The sequence below is a fragment of the Microcaecilia unicolor genome, chromosome 14, assembly GCF_901765095.1.
Source record: "Microcaecilia unicolor chromosome 14, aMicUni1.1, whole genome shotgun sequence".
In the NCBI taxonomy this organism is placed as follows: Eukaryota; Metazoa; Chordata; class Amphibia; order Gymnophiona; family Siphonopidae; genus Microcaecilia; species Microcaecilia unicolor.
This window is the reverse complement of record NC_044044.1, coordinates 51,105,961-51,125,445: the sequence shown is the minus strand read 5'-3', so window position 1 is coordinate 51,125,445 and position 19,485 is coordinate 51,105,961. Positions and strand designations below refer to the sequence as shown.

The 19,485-nt window shown below is 43.3% G+C and overlaps 1 protein-coding gene across 1 annotated transcript in view; it reads left to right on the top strand.

Annotated features, from left to right (window-relative positions):
* Positions 1 to 2,690, top strand: part of NDUFS2 (NADH:ubiquinone oxidoreductase core subunit S2) — a 47,558-nt gene extending 44,868 nt beyond the window's left edge. The window contains exons 13-14 of the mRNA XM_030187694.1: positions 323 to 380; positions 2,531 to 2,690. Coding sequence (XP_030043554.1) covers positions 323 to 380; positions 2,531 to 2,568 — 96 coding nt within the window. The 3' untranslated portion in view covers positions 2,569 to 2,690. The remainder of the gene's footprint in view (positions 1 to 322; positions 381 to 2,530) is intronic.
* The last annotated feature ends 16,795 nt before the right edge of the window (positions 2,691 to 19,485 follow it).

The following is a 19,485-nucleotide window of genomic DNA, read 5'->3' as shown; positions in this document are numbered from 1 at the left end:
TGTTTTGTGACATCACTTCCTGCCAGACTACCGGTACAAGATGGCCACCTCCAGCAACAACCTAGCACCCAGTCCTCATGGATTTATATCTGGTTCATAAAAGCAAACCAACAAATCTTTTCCCCTGGCCAGGCAGTAAACTTTCTTGAATTTTGAGCATGAAGATTTCCTTTTCATGTAGTAGTATACTCATTTAGGACAGCTGATTTGAATGTACCAAATCTGTTTACACATACCCACTGTTGTGCAGCGTAGGAGCTCTGAACCTGTTACCAGTTGGTGGTGGTGGTTAAATTTCTCATGATTTTTTCTTTTGTTTCAGGCTGGTTTGGATAAGATGGCAACAGGACACATGTTGGCAGATGTAGTAGCAATTATTGGTGCGTTGTTTTCTATTCTGTTAAGGTACACATTTGCACTGCAAGATAGTATGGTTATTGGTGGGATAAGGAGCTGTATTACCCTTTAGTAATGTTTCCAGACAAATCAAGCCATCTGTGTAAGACAGTGGCTTCTCTCTGTACCCACAGGAGTTCCATGCCAGGGACACCTTGAACTAGACAATGCAGCTGTTGCCTGACTGCTGGGTGGGATGCCCCTGCTAGTTTATTAACATTATTATAATCCTGATAAATCCAGCACCTGCTATGCAATTACCCACTCCCTTTGGGATCTGAATGCAGTGCCTGCCTGGCACAGGGAAGACTCTGGTTGGTCCCAGATAATGGAATGATAATACATAGATTCTGGTTTGAATGTTGCCCCTTGATACTCCAAGTCCACTCTCCAAGTGATGGAGCGTGGATGACGGCCATCTGCAGGCTTGTCATGTGCTTGGCTCAGGAGACACCACCTGTTTCTTCAGTGATGCACCCTTCATGGAACCATTCTGCCACTTCAAAACAGCAAATATGTGTATGTACGTTTAATTCAGTGAGTTTTAATATAACTATCATTGGAAGGCCAGGAGTACCTGTATTGATTATAAAAATGTTCTTGCTTTCCCTGTGTTAGAAGTGCTTGACTTGGCTCCATGGTTCTCACGTTGGAAAGGGAATAAAAGGATCTGATAACCCAAGGGGAAAAAACAGTACAGTGATTGCATTAGTTACTGCTGGGGACATTTTGCAACTGCGACGCACTGAATTTGTGCAGAATTCCCCCGCCCTGAAGAACACTCAGAAATCTGCAGTTATTGTGCGGAATTCAGCTCGGTTCCACCATCAGGTCTCTCTCCCCCCCCCCCCCCCCCCCCCCTTGCATGGATCGCATGACAGGAGGAGGAGGAGGAAGTGAACCACAGTACATTGGGTCACTTCCTCCTCTGCAGCTAACTGCCTATGCTGGCAGAGCAGGAGGAAGTGACCCGATATGCAGCGGTTCACCACTTCCTCCTCCTGCCACGCGATCTTTGCAGGGGAGGGAGTAGCCAGATCCAGGAGTACAATGGAGTGAGGGCGGGGGCAGAGAAATATGAATGTGCCATTGGGGAGGGTGGGGGAGGCTGAGGCTTGAAGAGGGAAATAGGAGGAAATTCCAAACCTTAGGATGGGTACATCTGTGCAAAAATGCTACAAATAGCACAGAATTTTGCAAAATGTTGGGAAATTTTGCATGGAATTCCTCCAGGAGTAATTAGTAATTGTGTTTTGTTACATTTGAGGAAGGGAAAAGAGTTTATAGATATCTTCAATTTTCAGTACCTGTGTAGTGGAATTTTGTAACTTGTTGAGGAAGTAGATAGGAATTTATTTATTTATTTATTTAACACATTTCTATCCCACATTATCCCACTTAGTTGCAGGCTCAATTTGGCTTACACAATACCGTAGAGGTAGGTTTCGGTTCAATAATACAAATACATAGTACAGTAGAAAGCATGTAACAAACATCAGTATACAACAACAAGGAAATAAAGAGAGGGTAGTTATAGAAATCTAGTATGATCCATATTTTGTTGTGTGAAAATGTGAGAAAGAGGGCCAAAGTTGTTCTTTAAAATGCCGTTGCATCACTCTGAGGGGTTAGAAGAAACATTAGGAAAAGCACAGGTAGGGTTGATTGACATACTGAAGTGGATATATGATTGGAATTCAAAACAGAGTCTTTTCTAGCATTTGGGCTAGGACAGCCAAGCTGTAGGAACCCCTCTATGAGCTATTTAGGGTAAGAGCAGGCATTGGGGGATGGGGCCATAGCACTTCACCATTGCCATGGTCCAATCCTTAAATTTTAGAAATACATTGGCCACATTTTTGGAGGATAGTATAGGGAAGCATCTTGTCACTGTATCTGTGTCTAAAAGGAATTATTTTTTCTTTTCTGTAGTCTTGGCTACAGACATGGGAGAAGCTTCCACCTCCCCCAACCTCCCCTTTTTGCATTTTCAGCACTGCCCAGTAGAGAGTGCTCTTAGGCAATCAGAAGAAGATTGGCCTCCTTAGACCTCTGGTCATCATTAACCAGTTGTGTAACTTATAACTTCTTTTTTTTTTTTTCTGTCCCTTTTTATCCATTCTCTCTTCCACAGGCACCCTGGATATTGTGTTTGGAGAAGTGGATAGATAAGTGGCTCCTGTAATCTGTGGAGAAAAAGCCGCAAAGACATTAATAGATGACCACCTTCCAGGGTGTGTGTCACTTAAAGAAAAATGTATTTGTCAATAAACTTTCTGTTTTGATGTGTATCAGCCCTGTGTGTATTGCTTCTTTCATTTTCTCATCTCCATCTCTAATTATTTCCTTTTTTTTTAATTTTGGAAGTGTTGGTGATGGTTGTATGAGCCCTGGGGATTGGAGTTTATCCCTTTTGAAAGACACTGATTACATCTAATCTACCTATCCCATCTTGTTAGTAGTTCTGGCTAGTACTCTATGGGACTATGAGCCACAGATAAGACTTATAACCTACTAGTGAAAAAGGCCCGTTTCTGACAGAAATGAAACGGGCGCTAGCAAGGTTTTCCTCGGAGTGTGTATGTTTGAGAGAGTGTGTGAGATTAACTGTGTGAGAGAGAGTGAATGTGCGAGTGTGTGTGTGTGACAGAGAGAGAGTGAGACTGGGTGCGAGTGTGTCCGTGAGAGAGAGAGTGTGTGTGTGTGTGAGAATCAGAGTGTGTGCCAGGGGCCCCTTCCTGCTCCGTCCCAGTTCCAGGGTCCCCCCTCCATCCTTCCCTCCGAGTTCCAGGGTCATCCCCCCCTTCGAGTTCCAGGGTCCCTTCCAGTTTCAGGGTCATCCCCCCCCCCCCCCCCACCCTCCCTCAGTTTCAGGGTCCCTACCCTCCCAGTTCCAGGGTCACCTTCCCTCCCAGTTCCAAAGTCCCCCTACCAGTTCAAGGGTCGCTCCCCCTCCCTCCCAGTTCCACGGTCCTGTCCCCTACCTTCCTCCCTCCTTGGTGCTTGGTGGGGGGGGGGGGGGGGGGTTGCTATTTGCTGTCAACCTAAGGAGACACTGCTTCTGGCATCCAGCAGCTAAGTCCTTTCGTGACCCACAGGCAGCTGGAGGTCCCTCATACTGTTTCAGTGACACACATTGACAGGCAACGGCGGGGCTGACGCAGCCACGGGCACCCTGGATAAACTTTGTATTGTTGACAAATGATGTGATAATACAGAGTTTAAAATTGGTGTTTCTACCAGGTAGAATCATTTTTAAAGCTGTTTTAGTGATATTTAATTTAGATTTCATGATATTCATATGTACAGATGGGTAACTTTCAAATAAATTAAAAAGGTGTGCAGTAAGAAACCAAAACCAAAAACCTTTTGTCCTTTACCTGTTAAGGCGCAGTTTGTCCAATAGAAACAGCTTTAGACTTGTTTCAGATGTAAGAAGAAAAAAAACCGACAATATGGATCAGCAGCTCCTAGGTGTGCTTGGTTTTGAGTGTATGGGAATGAAGGCTGTGTTGGGGAGTGGAAACAGAGATTAACCAATGGGCTTCCTTGCTTACAGTGTAGTTGATTGAGTCAATTCCACTCGTGTGTAGTAATCATCCTGCTGTATGGCCAGAGTCGGAGAGGAGAGGGGTTGCAGCGGAACGGTGAGCAAGCGGCTGCGGGAGGGTGGGTGAGGGGGACTGTGGGCGGGGGGACGGGGTGCAGTGGCGATTTTGTTTGGTTTTGAGTGTATGGGAATGATTGCTGCGTTGGGGAGTGGAAATAGAGATTAACCAATGGGCTTCCTTGATTCGTTGAGTGTCTGTGCTCCACCCTAACGTCATCACGTTTGACGTGAGGGTGGGACAGACACTCATGGGCTCTACACAACTACAAATTTAGAACGTTGAAATGTTGGAGGCTTCATTAGAACGTTGGGGTTGTGAATTATGTCTGGATGGGGCGTGGCTGAGGGCGGGTCTATGAGTGAGAGTGAGTGGTGCTGACAGCCTAGCCTACCAACAGTACAGGGCTTCAGTGTTTCCTGCCACAGAGTGAGCTTCAGAACATTGGAGGTGAGAATTATTTATATAGATAATTCGCCTCTGAAGTTTTTAATAAGCTTCGCTAATTATATTAATTATAAACGCATCACCATAATATCCACTTTAAACATTTATTACATCTCATATCCCCATCCAACCACATAAGATCTCACATATATCACTCAATACTGTGTTTAGACAAAATTGCATCTACCTCAACTGTACACCATTGTCCCAGGCCTATTCAAATCAAAATAGTCCATACCGAGGTAATCACTCCGCTTTTAACTTTACACCGAATGTCCTGCTAATCTTCTGTCCAATCGGTGTCAATCTCACAGATGAACAAAATTTTTCAACAAGTGAAAAAGCTTCAACAGATGAACTACACAGCGTACCCCATTGTAGGGTTGATGTACAATAAGTAAACAAGCAGGTGTCCCGCAGTGATCTCAGTCTTGCCCACCATCGAATGTGTAATCTTCACAGCTTCCAATTCTTATGGAGATTATATATGGTTGCGTGTGTTCCTTTCATTCACTATTCAACCCTCAATCTGGTCTTGGTCTCAACACAGGCCGTGTTTCATTTTTTTCTTCATCAGCAGACCTTTCACAAATAACATCAACCATTACTTACATTCCTGTACAATCACTCTACATCCTTATACAAAATCGAAAAATTCTTATCATTATCTTTAACAGTCCCATTAGAGCTTCTGGTACACCCAAGATCCCCTCTGTATCCGGTTACACCAACTGCGGTAATCACATGATTACCCGCATACCTCATTTCCTTTTTTATAATGCTATTAGCAGAGACCAATCCACTTCCTTATTTAAAACCATATGGCTCCATGGTTCCCCAATTGTATATCATCCGCTGTTCTCTGCGGACTAATTCCCGCTCAGGATTGCCCACTTGTCCCTGTAATTGAAACAGTACTACAAATTTCAGGTCATCAACCATATGATTAGAATGTAACCAATGACTCACAAGTGGAGTGTCAATCTTCTTACACCTGATAATTACTTAGATGTTGTGATATACGCATTTTGATCTTACAAGTAGTCTATCCAATATACCACAATTGACATGGACAACATATGCCATAGATCACATTATGGGAATTACAGTCAGTTTTCATTGTTAAATAATAATATTTGCCTGTGCCTGAAGTGGGAATCGAACTCAGTTCCTCAGTTCCCCAGGACCAAAGTCCACCACCCTAACCACTAGGCCACTCCTCCACTGTTGCTACTATTTGAGATTCTACATGGAATGTTGCTATTCCACTAGCAACATTCCATGTAGAAGTTGGCCCTTGCAGATCACCAATGCGGCTGCGCAGCCTTCTACATGGAATGTTGCTAGTGGAATAGCAACATTCCATGTAGAATATCCAATAGTATCTATTTTATTTTTGTTACATTTGTACCGCGCGCTTTCCCACTCATGGCAGGCTCAATGCGGCTTACATGGGGCAATGGAGGGTTAAGTGATTTGCCCAGAGTCACAAGGAGCTGCCTGTGCCTGAAGTGGGAATCAAACTCAGTTCCTCAGTTCCCCAGGACCAAAGTCCACCACCCTAACCACTAGGCCACTCCTCCACTGTTGCTACTATTTGAGATTCTACATGGAATGTTGCTATTCCACTAGCAACATTCCATGTAGAAGTCGGCCCTTGAAGATCACCAATGTGGCCGCGCAGGCTTCTGCTTCTGTGAGTCTGACGTCCTGCACATACGTGCAGGATGTCAGACTCACAGAAACAGAAGCCTGCGCAGCCTTCTACATGGAATGTTGCTAGTGGAATAGCAACATTCCATGTAGAATCTCCAATAGTAGCAGCATTCCATGTAGAATCTCCAATAGTATCTATTTTATTTTTGTTACATTTGTACCCTGCGCTTTCCCACTCATGGCAGGCTCAATGCGTCTTACATGGGGCAATGGAGGGTTAAGTGACTTGCCCAGAGTCACAAGGAGCTGCCTGTGCCTGAAGTGGGAATCGAACTCAGTTCTTCAGTTCCCCAGGACCAAAGTCCACCATCCTAACCACTAGGCCACTCCTCCACTCCTGGGGCTCAATTAAAGACCCTGTCCCTGACACTATAGAGCGCCCTGGAGGCTGATCTAATGTCTTGTGTATTTTGGGAGAAAGGTAAATACACAGGACACTCGGTTTCATCTGCAACAGGTATTTATATTCTTTTGCAATTATCACATTGTGATCAAGAGCTGACTTTAACATCTCACTAACTTCACTAACATAGTCCCTAGTGGGGTCTCCTGCCAGGATTCTATAAAATGAAGCATCTAGCAACTGTCGATAAGCTTCTTGTTTGTACAATATTACATCTTGTATTACCACCCAGGGGCGTAGCTACGGGTGGGCCTGGGTGGGCCCAGGCCCACCCAATTTCAGCCCAGGCCCGCCCAGCGCCAGCACCCATTGCCGGCCACTGCTGCTTTTCCTGTTGAGCAGCAGGGCCGGCGCTACAAAAAGAAGAAGCGCTAACGGCACTAAGGACGAGAAATGTTAAAAAAAAAAAAAAAAAGCGCGGCACCGGCAGGCACTGTCTCGGCAGCCTTGAGGCATTGGCTGCTGAGGCATTGGCTGCTGGCTCGCAGGCTCCTCCCGTCTGCGGGAGGAGCCTGCGAGCCAGCAGCCAATGCTTCAGCAGCCAATGCCTTAAGGCTGCCGAGACAGTGCCTGCCGGTGCCGCGCTTTTTTTTTTTTAAACATTTCTCGTCCTTAAGTTAGCGCCGTTAGCGCTTCTTTTTTGTAGCGCTGGCCCTGCTGCTCAACAGGAAAAGGAGCAGTGGCCGGCAATGGGGGCTGGCGCTGGCATGCAGGGCGGGCTTCGTCGAAGAAAAGAGGGAAAACATGGAAGGATGGGGAGAAAAAGATGGAAAACAGATGGAAGGATGGGGAGAAAGAGGGAAAACATGGAAGGATGGGGAGAAAAGAGGGAAAACATGGAAGGATGGCAGAGAATGAGGGAAAACATGGAAGGATGGGGAGAAAGAGGGAAACATGGAAGGATGGGGAGAATGAGGGAAAACATGGAAGGATGGGGAGAAAGGGAGAACTTGGAAGGAGGGGGAGAAAAGAGGGAAAACAGATGGAAGGATGGCAGAGAATGAGGGAAAACATGGAAGGATGGGGAGAAAGAGGGAAAACTTGGAAGGATGGGGAGAAAAGAGGGAAAACAGATGGAAGGATAGCAGAGAATGAGGGAAAACATGGAAGGATGGGGAGAAAAGAGGGAAAACAGAATGGCAGAGAATGAGGGAAAACATGGAAGGATGGGGAGAAAAGAGGGAAAACAGATGGAAGGATGGCAGAGAATGAGGGAAAACATGGAAGGATGGGGAGAAAGAGGGAAAACATGGAAGGATGGGGAGAAAAGATAGAAAACGGAAGGATGGGGAGAGAAAGAGGGAAAACGGATGGATGGGGAGAGAGACTCTGGATGGAAGGATGGGGAGAGAAAGGGGAGAGACTGGAAGGATGCAGAGAAAGGTGAGAGACTGGAAGGATGTGGAGAGAGGGGACACTGAACAGAAAAGGGTAGAGTGATACAGAGACACTGGTTAGAAAGAGGGATGGAAGGATGGGGAGAGAAAGAGGGAAGACGCTGGATGAAAGGGTAGGGAGAAAGAGGTGACACTGGACGGAAGGATGCAGAAAGAAAGAGGGGAGACTACTGGAAAGATGGGGAGAGAGAGGGGAGACTGGAAGGATGGGGAGAGAAAGAAGAGAGCTGCTGGATGGAAAAGGAGAGTAGTGAAAGACTGGAGAATAAGAGGAAGGGGCATGGGGAGAACAAGGGTGAGAAAAAGATGAAAAGCCATAAGTAGATGAAGGAAATTAAAGAATGGAAAGTAAGAATGAATTAAATCAGGACAGAGAGAGAGAGAGAGAGGCAGAAAAATATTGAAGAAAGCAAAGAAAAAGGAGAGAAAAATGAGAAATGGCCAGGAAACCGTGGCAGAAGAGTTAAGCGAAAACGAAGGAAAGCAGAATCTAGAGACTGGGAGCGACACAATGAGAAAAAGTAAATGGCCATACAAGAAAGGTAAAGAAAATTATTTTATTTTTAATTTAGGATAAAGTAATATGGTACCTGTGTTAATGAAGTTTCAGAGACCAATACTTCCTTCCTTAGGTCAGGCGAGGATACCGTAACAGCATTATACTGACCTGAGGCAGGAGGTTTTGGCCTCTGAAAGCTCACTGAAAAGGGTGTTATGCTATTAAATAAATTTTCTGAAATCTGATGCACTGAAAAGCAGCACTTTACCCTGTGTGACAAATGCATCTGATTAGCGTGACTAAATTTTGCTGGGGGAGGGGGGTAGAGAGAAAATTTTGTGCCCACCCACTTTGGGTTCAGGCCCATCCAAAATTGGCAGTCTGGCTACGCCACTGTTACCACCGCCTTTATCGGCGCGGGAAATCACAATGGAGGTGTCCTGTTTAAGATCATTCAAAGCATCTCTCTGTGCCCTCGTTAAATTATTCCGAACGAACATTTGATGCCTTTCCATATCTTCCAAATCCCTCATTACCAATTTCTGATACACGTCAACTGCTGCATTTATAATCCCTGGGGGCATCCACGATGAGGGAACTTTATACCGTTGTAAAAAAAGTAATATCCATACTAGTTTGTGGTTCAATTGTATCTTCACAAGTATTCACCGCACTGTTCTGTGCCCCAAAAAAGGCACACAACCTTAATTTCCTAAAGAATTTGTACAATTGCACTCGAACATTAAATGCATTATAGAATACCGTAGGTATAAATGATAGCCCTAACGCTTAATATTGAAATATGCTCTGCTGTTAGCTTTTTTGTAGATACATTTATTACTGGGTTTAGGGTTTCTGACCCCTGCGTGACCATGTTACTAAAGGGGCTGCTGTTGCTATTTGAGTTCTATTACTGAGCTGTGGTTTCTGTATCTCCACAGTTCCCTGCTCACTATCATCTCTGACGGGATTACTCGTCTCCTCCCCGGATGAATCGCTCGAAGAATTCAAGAAGGTCACCTTTCTGTTCTTCCTATTTCTTCTTGATTTACGTGAGCGATCCATCCAGGGGTAGACATAACCCTTGGTGTAATCAGTCTTGTCTCTTTTGTATTTCTTTATCTTATATTGTCTAATTTATCCTTTGTATTTATCAATTAATGTTAAATGCTCTTTATATTGGGCCGCAAAATTCTTTCCTGAGGAGACTTGCTTAATCTCCTCTAGTTTATTATCGAGCTCAACTTTCGTTTCTACTAGTATTTTATTTAGTTTGTCAACAGTTAGGAGCATTAAATCGAAGGAGCACCTAGAGATCAGTTCATTCCATTTAGAGACGTAATCAGGGTCATCTAAAAATCTCAGCTCCTTAATTAATCCCCGTGGTATTCTAAGCGCATGGCAGTATTCTACGAGGGTTACTGCATGTAACTCAGTGCGAATAATATAGTTGTGAAGTCTCAATATCTCCGACCAGTCAATATTCGTCGGTTGGTCTCTATCAAATAACCTATTCCTTGTCATGAGGTCTTTTATCCTCTCGACAGAGAGCCCCATTTTTGTGTCCCATTTTTGTGGCTATGTTTTCCCTGTTCTAAAATTGTCAATTACTTAAAATACAAGGGCTTTATAATTAGACACGCTGTATCATCTATTCATAAGCTTCACTAATTATATTAATTATAAACGCATCACCATAATATCCACTTTAAACATTTATTACATCTCATATCCCCACCCAACCACATAAGATCTCACATATATCACTCAATACTGTGTTTAGACAAAATTTCATCTACCTCAACTGTACACCATTGTCCCAGGAACTATTCAAATCAAAATAGTCCATAACGAGGTAATCACTCCGCTTTTAACTTTACACAGAATGTCCTGGTAATCCTCTGTCCAATCGGTGTCAGTCTCGCAGATGAACAAAACTATCATTTTATTTACCCTACCTACCTGTTATTCTTGTACATTAATTGTAACAATATGCTGAACCTCTTACTCTGTTGATGGTGATGCCATTGGCCACATTGAGCCTGCAAATAGGTGGGAAAATGTGGGATACAAATAAAAAATAAATAAAATTGTAAGACTGAAAGATACTATGAACCACTATGTGGAGAGTGATAAGGATAAAATGGACATACTTAACAAATACTTTGGTGTAGGACATAAACTGACTGGTAAAGATACATATGTGAATGAAGTTGATATCGCATCATTCATGGAAGGAAGCATTTATGAATAGCTTGAAAAACTGAAAGTGTACAAAACTAGGGGGCTGGATGGGATCCATCCCAGAATCTTGAAGGAACTCATAAAGGTTCTGGTGGGTTCTCTTAAAGATTTGTTTGTTTGTTTTTTTTTTGTTACATTTGTACCCCACGCTTTCCCACTCATGGCAGGCTCAATGCGGCAGGCAATGGAGGGTTAAGTGACTTGCCCAGAGTCACAAGGAGCTGCCTGTGCCTGAAGTGGGAATGGAACTCAGTTCCTCAGTTCCCCAGGACCAAAGTCCACCACCCTAACCACTAGGCCACTTCTCCACTAAATAAGTCGTTGGAGATGGGAGAGATTCTGCAGGATTGGAGACAAGCAGACATGGTCCCTCTTCACAAAAATGAAGCCAGAGAAGATGTGGGAAACTACAGGCCCTTAAGCCTTACTTCGGTGGTTGGAAAGATAATGGAAGCGCAATTACTGAGGCCAAAACTTGCAACCAGATGTTATGGCATCCTTCGGTGAGGCAGATAAAACTGAAAAAGACTATTTGATTCTTCTCTCCATTATTAATTTTTACCGTCTGAAATTTGAGTACTTACCAATTTTGTAAGGCTCTGAAAACTTTTCTCTTTCTTAAATTCTTAACCATTAATTTTTTGTTGATATCCATGGCAAATTTATGATTACTGTTCATAATTTTTAATTCTTTTGTTATTTAGTAATTATGTTTATTTAAGCTTGGACCAAAGTTTGATTTGTAATTTTCCAGGGTTATTGTTTCCTGTTTTCTAGCTGTAATCAGCAATGAACCGAAAAGTTGGTATTTGCAGAATAGAAGACCTGTGTAGCATACCATAACATAAGGGGAGGACAGATGTTGAACTTGTGGAGGAGATTAGGAACAAACACACAGATACTGGACAGGATGGATAGGGATGTAGAGAGAAGATGGATGATGGACACGGAGAAAGAAGAAATGTCAGTGGACAGGAGACCCTAGAAAGACAGAAAAAAAAAAGGAAAAATACTGGACTAAATTAAATGGAAAAATAAAATGCACAGACTATAAAGGTAGAAAAAAGTATTTTATTTTGAATTTTCAAATTGGAACATGTCTGCTTTGGGAAATGTGCATCTTGAATATCTTGCTTTTCAGTTTCTATTTCTCTACTATTGCTGAATATGCAAGTCTGAATTCTTGAGGTTTACATGTTTTTGCTTTCATATCTCTATTACTGATCTGTGATCTCTATAGTTTCATATTTGCTGAGGATCTCTGTGTTTTCCATGTGTGACCATGGTGCAGTATTCTGTAAGGATGTAGCTCTTCTGAGTGTGTTTTTGCACGTGTGCACATAGTGTTTTCCAGGGGAGGGATTATTTGTTGACCTTTGCTGAGAGAACATCAAAACTTTTAATATAGTTTTAGTTTGTCATAACATTAGACCAAGTTTGTGAAATAATCTTAGAACATATGTACATGCAGTGCGTTTTTTTCTAGCAAAAAAGGTGCTGGTACTGATGTGCCAGGCCACCCTTCAGAGGTGGGGTGATCACTGAGGGACCCACCCCACAATAGCCAAGCCCCCTGAAACCAGTCACAGAATTTATGACAAGGCAAAATTGGTGTGTAGAGCCTGACCTCTTTCATTAGAACTTAAGGACCATGGGTCAATTTTAGCAGACAATGGAAAAGGTGCTAGTACTCAGTACCCCCAAGTACCCCCTCAAAAAAAAGCCCTGGTCTTATCTATGGTCTAATATTATCCATAGATATAGCCAGTGCAATTTTTCTAGCAAAAAAGGTGCCGGTACTCAAAATGCCAGGCCATCCTTCAGGGGTGGGGTGATCACTGAGGGACTCACTCCACAATAGCCAGGCCCCCTGCAACCAGTCACAGAATCTATGACAAGGCAGAATTGGTGTGTAGAGCCTGAGCTCTTTCATTAAAACTTGGGGTCCGTGGGTCAATTTTAGCAGACAGTGGAAAAGGTGCCAGTACTCAAAATGCCAGACCAACCTTCGGGGTGGGGTGATCACTGAGGGACCCAATGGAAGGGCAGGTTTGTCATAAAGTTGGCAACCCTAACATACACATGCCTGCAACACACTCAGCCCTTTGCACCCACCTCCAAGATACACATACCGTGGCACAAGAAGAAGGCAGAAGGAGGTGATAGAGTGAAAGGGGGTGATAGGAAAAAGGGGAGAGCGCAAAGGGGTGGTAGGGAAGGATGTAGGAAGCAGGGTGGCACAGGGGAAAGAAGGTGAGGGCTACTTCCATCCAGCACCTACTAGAGCTTACAATCTAATCAGGACAGACAGGACAAATAAGGGAAAAGGACAAAGAGTAGCAAGATTCCGTGCAGAATCTCAAAGAGTAGCAAGATTCCGGAGTCCCATTGTAGCAACATTCTGTGCAGAATCCCAAAGAGCAGCAAGATTCCGGAATCTCAAAGACTACTACTACTACTTATTACTACTACTACTACTACTATTTAGCATTTCTATAACGCTACAAGGAAAAAGGGGAGAGCGCAAAGGGGTGGTAGGGAAGGATGTAGGAAGCAGGGTGGCACAGGGGAAAGAAGGTGAGGGCTACTTCCATCCAGCACCTACTACTACTATTTAGCTACAAGGCGTACGCAGCGCTGCACAAACATAGAAGAAAGACAGTCCCTGCTCAAAGAGCTTACAATCTAATAGACAAAAAATAAAGTAATCAAATCAATTAATGTGTAGAGGAAAGAGGAGAGGAGGGTAGGTGGAGGCGAGTGGATAGAAGTGGTTACGAGTCAAAAGCAATGTTAAAAACCTGACTGGCAAGGGGCACTCCAAGACCGGACCTGGGAAACCCTGCCATACCACAAGCAGCCAAGTGATGACTGAGGACAGGGCAAAAGAAAGGTGACAAATTTCATAAACCTTCATAAATCCATGTTCTCAGTTCCCAGTTAATCAAAACTCGGGATATTTTCAAAATAAAAACATTACAGTAAAAAGCAGTTGCTCTTAGTACCAACATACTGTCTATATATGGCTAATTTAATTCTGCTGTGTTTAGAAGACCTGGGTATCTTAAATTCGCTTGAATGTTAAATCAATTTAAGTTGTGAAAACACAGTTTTGTTGTCCGTTTATTATGCACTCGCTTAGATAAGGTATATGTTGAATACCAGCACCCCTCTCTCTCTCTCTTCTAGGAATCATCCACCCATTGGAAGGTTTCCATGTTTATATGGTAGATTTATTTTAATTATAGCCAGCTTTAGCCATATTTTAAATGGGGTTACACAAAACATTTGAAATAATTAGAGAAGCTGAATATTTCAGCCCAAAGTTGCAAAGAATAAAAGGCTTCAGCCTGGTTTGGGGTCTTGAGCAGCCTCCTGGCATTTTATTGTGTTAGAAGTGGGTGGAAAATGGAAACAAGAGAGAGCGGTTTATTTGAGATTTTCTTCCTCAGTTTGCCCTAATATGTCATCTGTAACAATGGGTTTGTTTCTCTAAGTACTTGTGTTTGTGTTGAGCATTCTGTGTGCTGTCTGTATTTTTTTTAAGGGACTAAGACCTTTTTATAGCAGCAACAAGAGAAGCCAATTTATGAGATAATACTTCTGCTTTTTTGAATACTGTAAAATATGTTGCAAGATATTCCAGTATTTTTTTTAAGATGAAGATGTCATGATGTCTCTACTGCTGAAAATTCTTTCATAGTAACATAGTAGATGACGGCAGAAAAAGACCTGCACGGTCCATCCACTCTGCCCAACAAGATAACTCATATTTGCTGCTTTTTGTGTATACCCTACTTTGATTTGTACCTGTGCTCTTCAGGGCACAGACCGTATAAGTCTGCCCAGCACTATCCCCACCTCCCAACCACCTGCCCCTCCTCCCAACCACCGGCTCTGGCACAGACCGTATAAGTCTGCCCAGCACTATCCCCGCCTCCCAACCACCAGCCCCTCCTCCCAACCATCGGCTGTGGCACAGACCGTATAAGTCTGCCCAGCACTATCCCCGCCTCCCAACCACCGGCTCTGGCACAGACCGTACAGGTCTGCCCAGCACTATCCCCACCTCCCAACCACCAGTCCCGCTGCCCACCACCGGCTCTGGCACAGACCGTATAAGTCTGCCCAGCACTATCCCCGCCTCCCAACCACCAGCCCCACCTCCCGATCTTGACTAAGTTCTTGAGGATCCATTCCTTCGGCACAGGATTCCTTTATGCTTATCCCACGTGCACCAGCTACTACTACTTATCATTTCTATAGCGCTACTAGACATACGCAGCGCAGCTAAATCCCTAGAAAAGGGGGGGGGGGGAGAATATTTCAGTTTCTCAAAAGGAAGAGAGCAGGTTCAGACTGCTTTCACTTGGGAACCCCCTATATCGGTGGATTGGGAGGGACACATTTTTTTTTCATCACTCAGTTGCAGAAGTTGAGGGAATCTGTTTCATTCCATAGATCACTACCTTTTAGTGTTAAGCGGGCTGGAGGTAATCTCTGAGGACCGTAGCATTATCTGGATTTGCAAACTTGTTGCTGCTATTTTGGGCCAGGTTAACAACCATGGACTAAGTGTGAGTAGGTCACTGTCTTTTTATTTCAGTAAGATACAAGGTTCTCTGGATTGCCTTTTCATAAGTTCCCTTCCTAATTGGTTTGGACTGTGGAACACCTGTATCGATCCCAGTACAGACAGGTCTCTCTGATCACAGAACTTCAGGATGTTTGGAGAATGAAAAACCCCTCCTGCACTGCAGTGGCTCCCAAACCAGTTGTGGGGGACTTACAGCAAGTCAGGTTTTCAGCATATACAGCATATGAATATACATGAGACAAATTGCATACAGTGGAGGAACAGTACATGTAATTATCTCCTGCTTATTCCTTACTATAAGCACTACAAATCGTAACACCATGTGCAAATTGAATATAATATTTTTTTATTTTTTATTCTTACTATTCATATAATACTGCTTAAATAATTAAACATTAATATTTAGCCCTATTTTAAGCCCTATTTCTTTCAATCATCACACTCATTCACTATGCTACATAAAATTTCACTATTAAAGTGCATACTTAACAGCTGCAAGTGCATGTGGAGGGGCATAATTGAACGAAAACGTCTATCTCCATGGGCGTTTATCTCCGAGAACGGGTCCGTGAAGGGGCGGACCGAACCGTATTTTCGAAAAAAATAGACGTCCATGTTTTATTCGACAATTTGTGAGCTGGGCGTTTTTGTTTTTCAGCGATAATGGAAAATGAAAGCGCCCAGCTCAAAAACGAATAAATCCAAGGCATTTGTTCATGGGAGGGGCCAGGATTCGTAGTGCACTGGTCCCCCTCACATGCCAGGACACCAACCGGGCACCCTAGGGGGCACTTTTACAAAATAAAAAAAAAAGGTAAAAGAGCTCCCAGGTGCATAGCACCCTTCCCTTGTGTGTTGAGCCCCCCAAATCCCCTCAAAACCCACTGCCCACAAGTCTACATCATTACTATAGCCCTAAGGGGTGAAGGGGGGGGCACCTACATGTGGGTACAGTGGGTTTGGGGGGGTTGGACGACTAAGCATTAAGCAGCACAATTGTAACAGGTAGGGGGGGGGGATGGGCCTGGGTCCACCTGCCTGAAGTCCACTGCACCCCCTAACAACTGCTCCAGGGACCTGCATACTGCTGCCAGGGAGGTGGGTATGACATTTGAGGGTGAAAATAAAAAGTTGTGAAACATCATTTTTTGTGGTGGGAGGGGGTTAGTGACCACTGGGGGAGTCAGGGGAGGTCATCCCCGATTCCTTCCAGTGGTCATCTGGTCATTTAGGGCACTTTTGGGGGCCTTATTTGTGAAAAAACAGGGTCCAGGAAAAGTGCCCTAAATTCTAGCTACAAACGCATACTTTTGTTCCATTATCGGCGAAAGGCGCCCATCTCTCTTCAGCCGATAACCACGCCCCAGGTCCGCCTTCGCCACACCTCTGACACGCCCCCATCAACTTTGTCCGCATCCGTGACGGAGTGCAGTTGAAAACGTCCAAAATCGGCTTTGGCTTATACCGATTTATTCGTTTTTGTGAGATAAACGTCTATCTCCCGATTTGGGTCGCAATATAGGCATTTTTCTCTTTCGATTATAAGCTGGATAGTATATCAAAATATTGTGCAATCACGCATTTACTGTAAACATTCAAATCAGGTAAACATCAGCATTTTGCTACTAAGCATAAAGCATTAAAGTGTCCAAGTGCATCGCTTGAAAACAATTGTGCAAATCAAAGCAATAATAATACTCCTTTATCTTTCCTTCGTCTGTTGACTCAATGTTCAAACTGCCATGAATTAATGTTCATAATGCTTTCCAGATTGTCCAGCTGGTGCTATATAGTTGCTGCAAAAAAACGTTCTGTATTTTCCTCACAACGCTGCAGTGCACCTTATATGTTGTACAACTCTCTCAGAGTATATCTTCATTTTTGCCACTTTCAGTAACATCATTCTTTCACAGCGGATAGAAAACCCCGCTCTGAGTGTTGCTTATTCCTTATGGATAGCCTGAAAGCCTGACTGGTTGGAAGTTTGAGAACCATTTATTATACTGGATTTAACTGGTACACAAGACTGGATTATTTTCTTTGTTTGTCTCCATAGTTTAGTTACCTCATCATTCAGTCTCAAGAAAGACCACAAACATATCTGTCAGGAAAAATTTCCATGTGACAGTTTTTAGGAATGTCAGGTACGTTAAAGACAAGTTCTAACTACATGCTGAGACAGCAGTGACATTTCTAGCCAGAAGACAACATTTGGCAGTCTTCAGAAATGGAGCACCATAAGAGCATAAGAAAAGCCATACTGGGTCAGACCAATGGTCCATCTAGCCCAGTATCCTGTTTCCACCAGTGGCCAGTTCGTTCAGGTCACAAGTACCTGACAGAATTCTAAATTGTAGCAAAATTCATGGTACTGATCCCAGTGACAAGCAGTGGCTTTCCCCGTGTCTATCTCAAAAGCACGCTATGGATTTTTTTTTCCTCCTGGAACTTGTCTGAACCTTTTTTTAAAACCCAGATACATTAACTGCTGATACCACATCCTTTAGCAATGTGCTCCAGAGCTTAACTATTTGTTGCGTGAAAAAATATTTCCTCCTGTTCGTTTTAAAAGTAGTACCATGTAACTTCCTTGAGTGTCCCCTAGTCTTTGTACCCGTTCTGCAGCACTCTGTTTTGTAGACATCTATCATATCCCCCCCCCCCCCCCCAGCCATCTCTTTTCCAAGCTGAGGAGCCCTAACCTCTTAAGTCTTTCCTCTTGTGCTCTTAGCCATGGATTATCATTGTAATAACTGCACTAACCAAGTTGGGAAGGGTTAAAATCTAGGGAACTCATAACCCAGGGAGCAGTGAACGAAGGCTTGGAGTGCCATAGCCCCAAGGCCAGCAGCAACTGAGCTGGAACATAAGACATGTGGGAAAGAGGAACACAAGTTATAGCTACGTAATTCAAGGTTCCACGTTAGGAGTCACCAACCAAGAAAGGGATCTAGTTGTTGTCGTTGATGACACGTTAAATCCTTCTGCTTAGTGTGCTGCGGCAGCTAAGAAAGCAAATAGAATGTTAGGTATTATTAGGAAAGGAATGGAAAACAAAGTTTAGGATGTTATAATGCCTTTGTATTGCTCCATGGTGCGACCGCACCTCGAATATTGTGTTCAATTGTGGTCACTGCATCTCAAAAAAGATATAGTGGAATTAGAAAAGGTGAGGAGAAGGGCGACGAAAATTATAAAGGGGATGGAACGACTTCCCTATGAGGAAAGGCTGAAGCAGCTAGGGCTCTTCAGCTTGAAGAAAAGATGGCTGAGGGGAGATATGATAGAGGTCTATAAAATAATGAGTGGAGTTGAACAGGTAGATGTGAAGCATCTGTTTACTCTTTCCAAAAATACTAGGACTAGGGGGCATTCGATGAAGCTTCAAAGTAGCAAATTTAAAACAAATCAGAGAAAAATTTTCTTTACTCAACATATAATTAAACTCTGTAATTTGTTGCCAGAGAATGTGGTAAAGGAGGTTAGCTTAGTGGGGTTTAAAAAAGGTTTGGACGGTTTCCTAAAAAATCAGCACTGAAATAAACCTTGACTAACGTCAGGTGTAGTTTATAGAATGCACCTAGCACCCATTCCCGTGATTAAAATTTAGGCATGGTCATTTACACCAACTAAAAACTGTAAATGCCTGCACCTAACAGGTGCAGATTGGGCATATTCTATAACACTGAGGGGAAATTTTAGGAACAGACAATAGTTCAATAAACAGTATGAGCTGTAACTCCTGCTTGTGTAATCTAATACTGTAGGGACTGAGAAACAGCCAAACACAATCTCAAAGGGTTGCGCACAACATAAATATGTGGGAAATACCCTCAGAAACCAAGGTTTCTACCAAGGTCTGACCAACAGAACACTGATATCTATAAAAGATTTTTGTGCCTGTGATCTAGTCTCTTTCATGGGGTATATTTTCTCACACATTGACACATGAAACTAATTGTTCAAAACATTACTTAGTACAATAAAATTTTCAAGCTACAGCATAGCTTAAGTGAAAAAAACTTAGCTTTCTCTTAGCTGGTTTGAAACCCACACTTCAACTGGTGACTTTTAATCCTATTCAACGGGGCCCAGATCGTTTCACCCACTTCAGGGCTTCATCAGGAACCACTCAAGTTGAGCATGAGTTTTGTAGGGCTATAGATCTAAAAACAAAA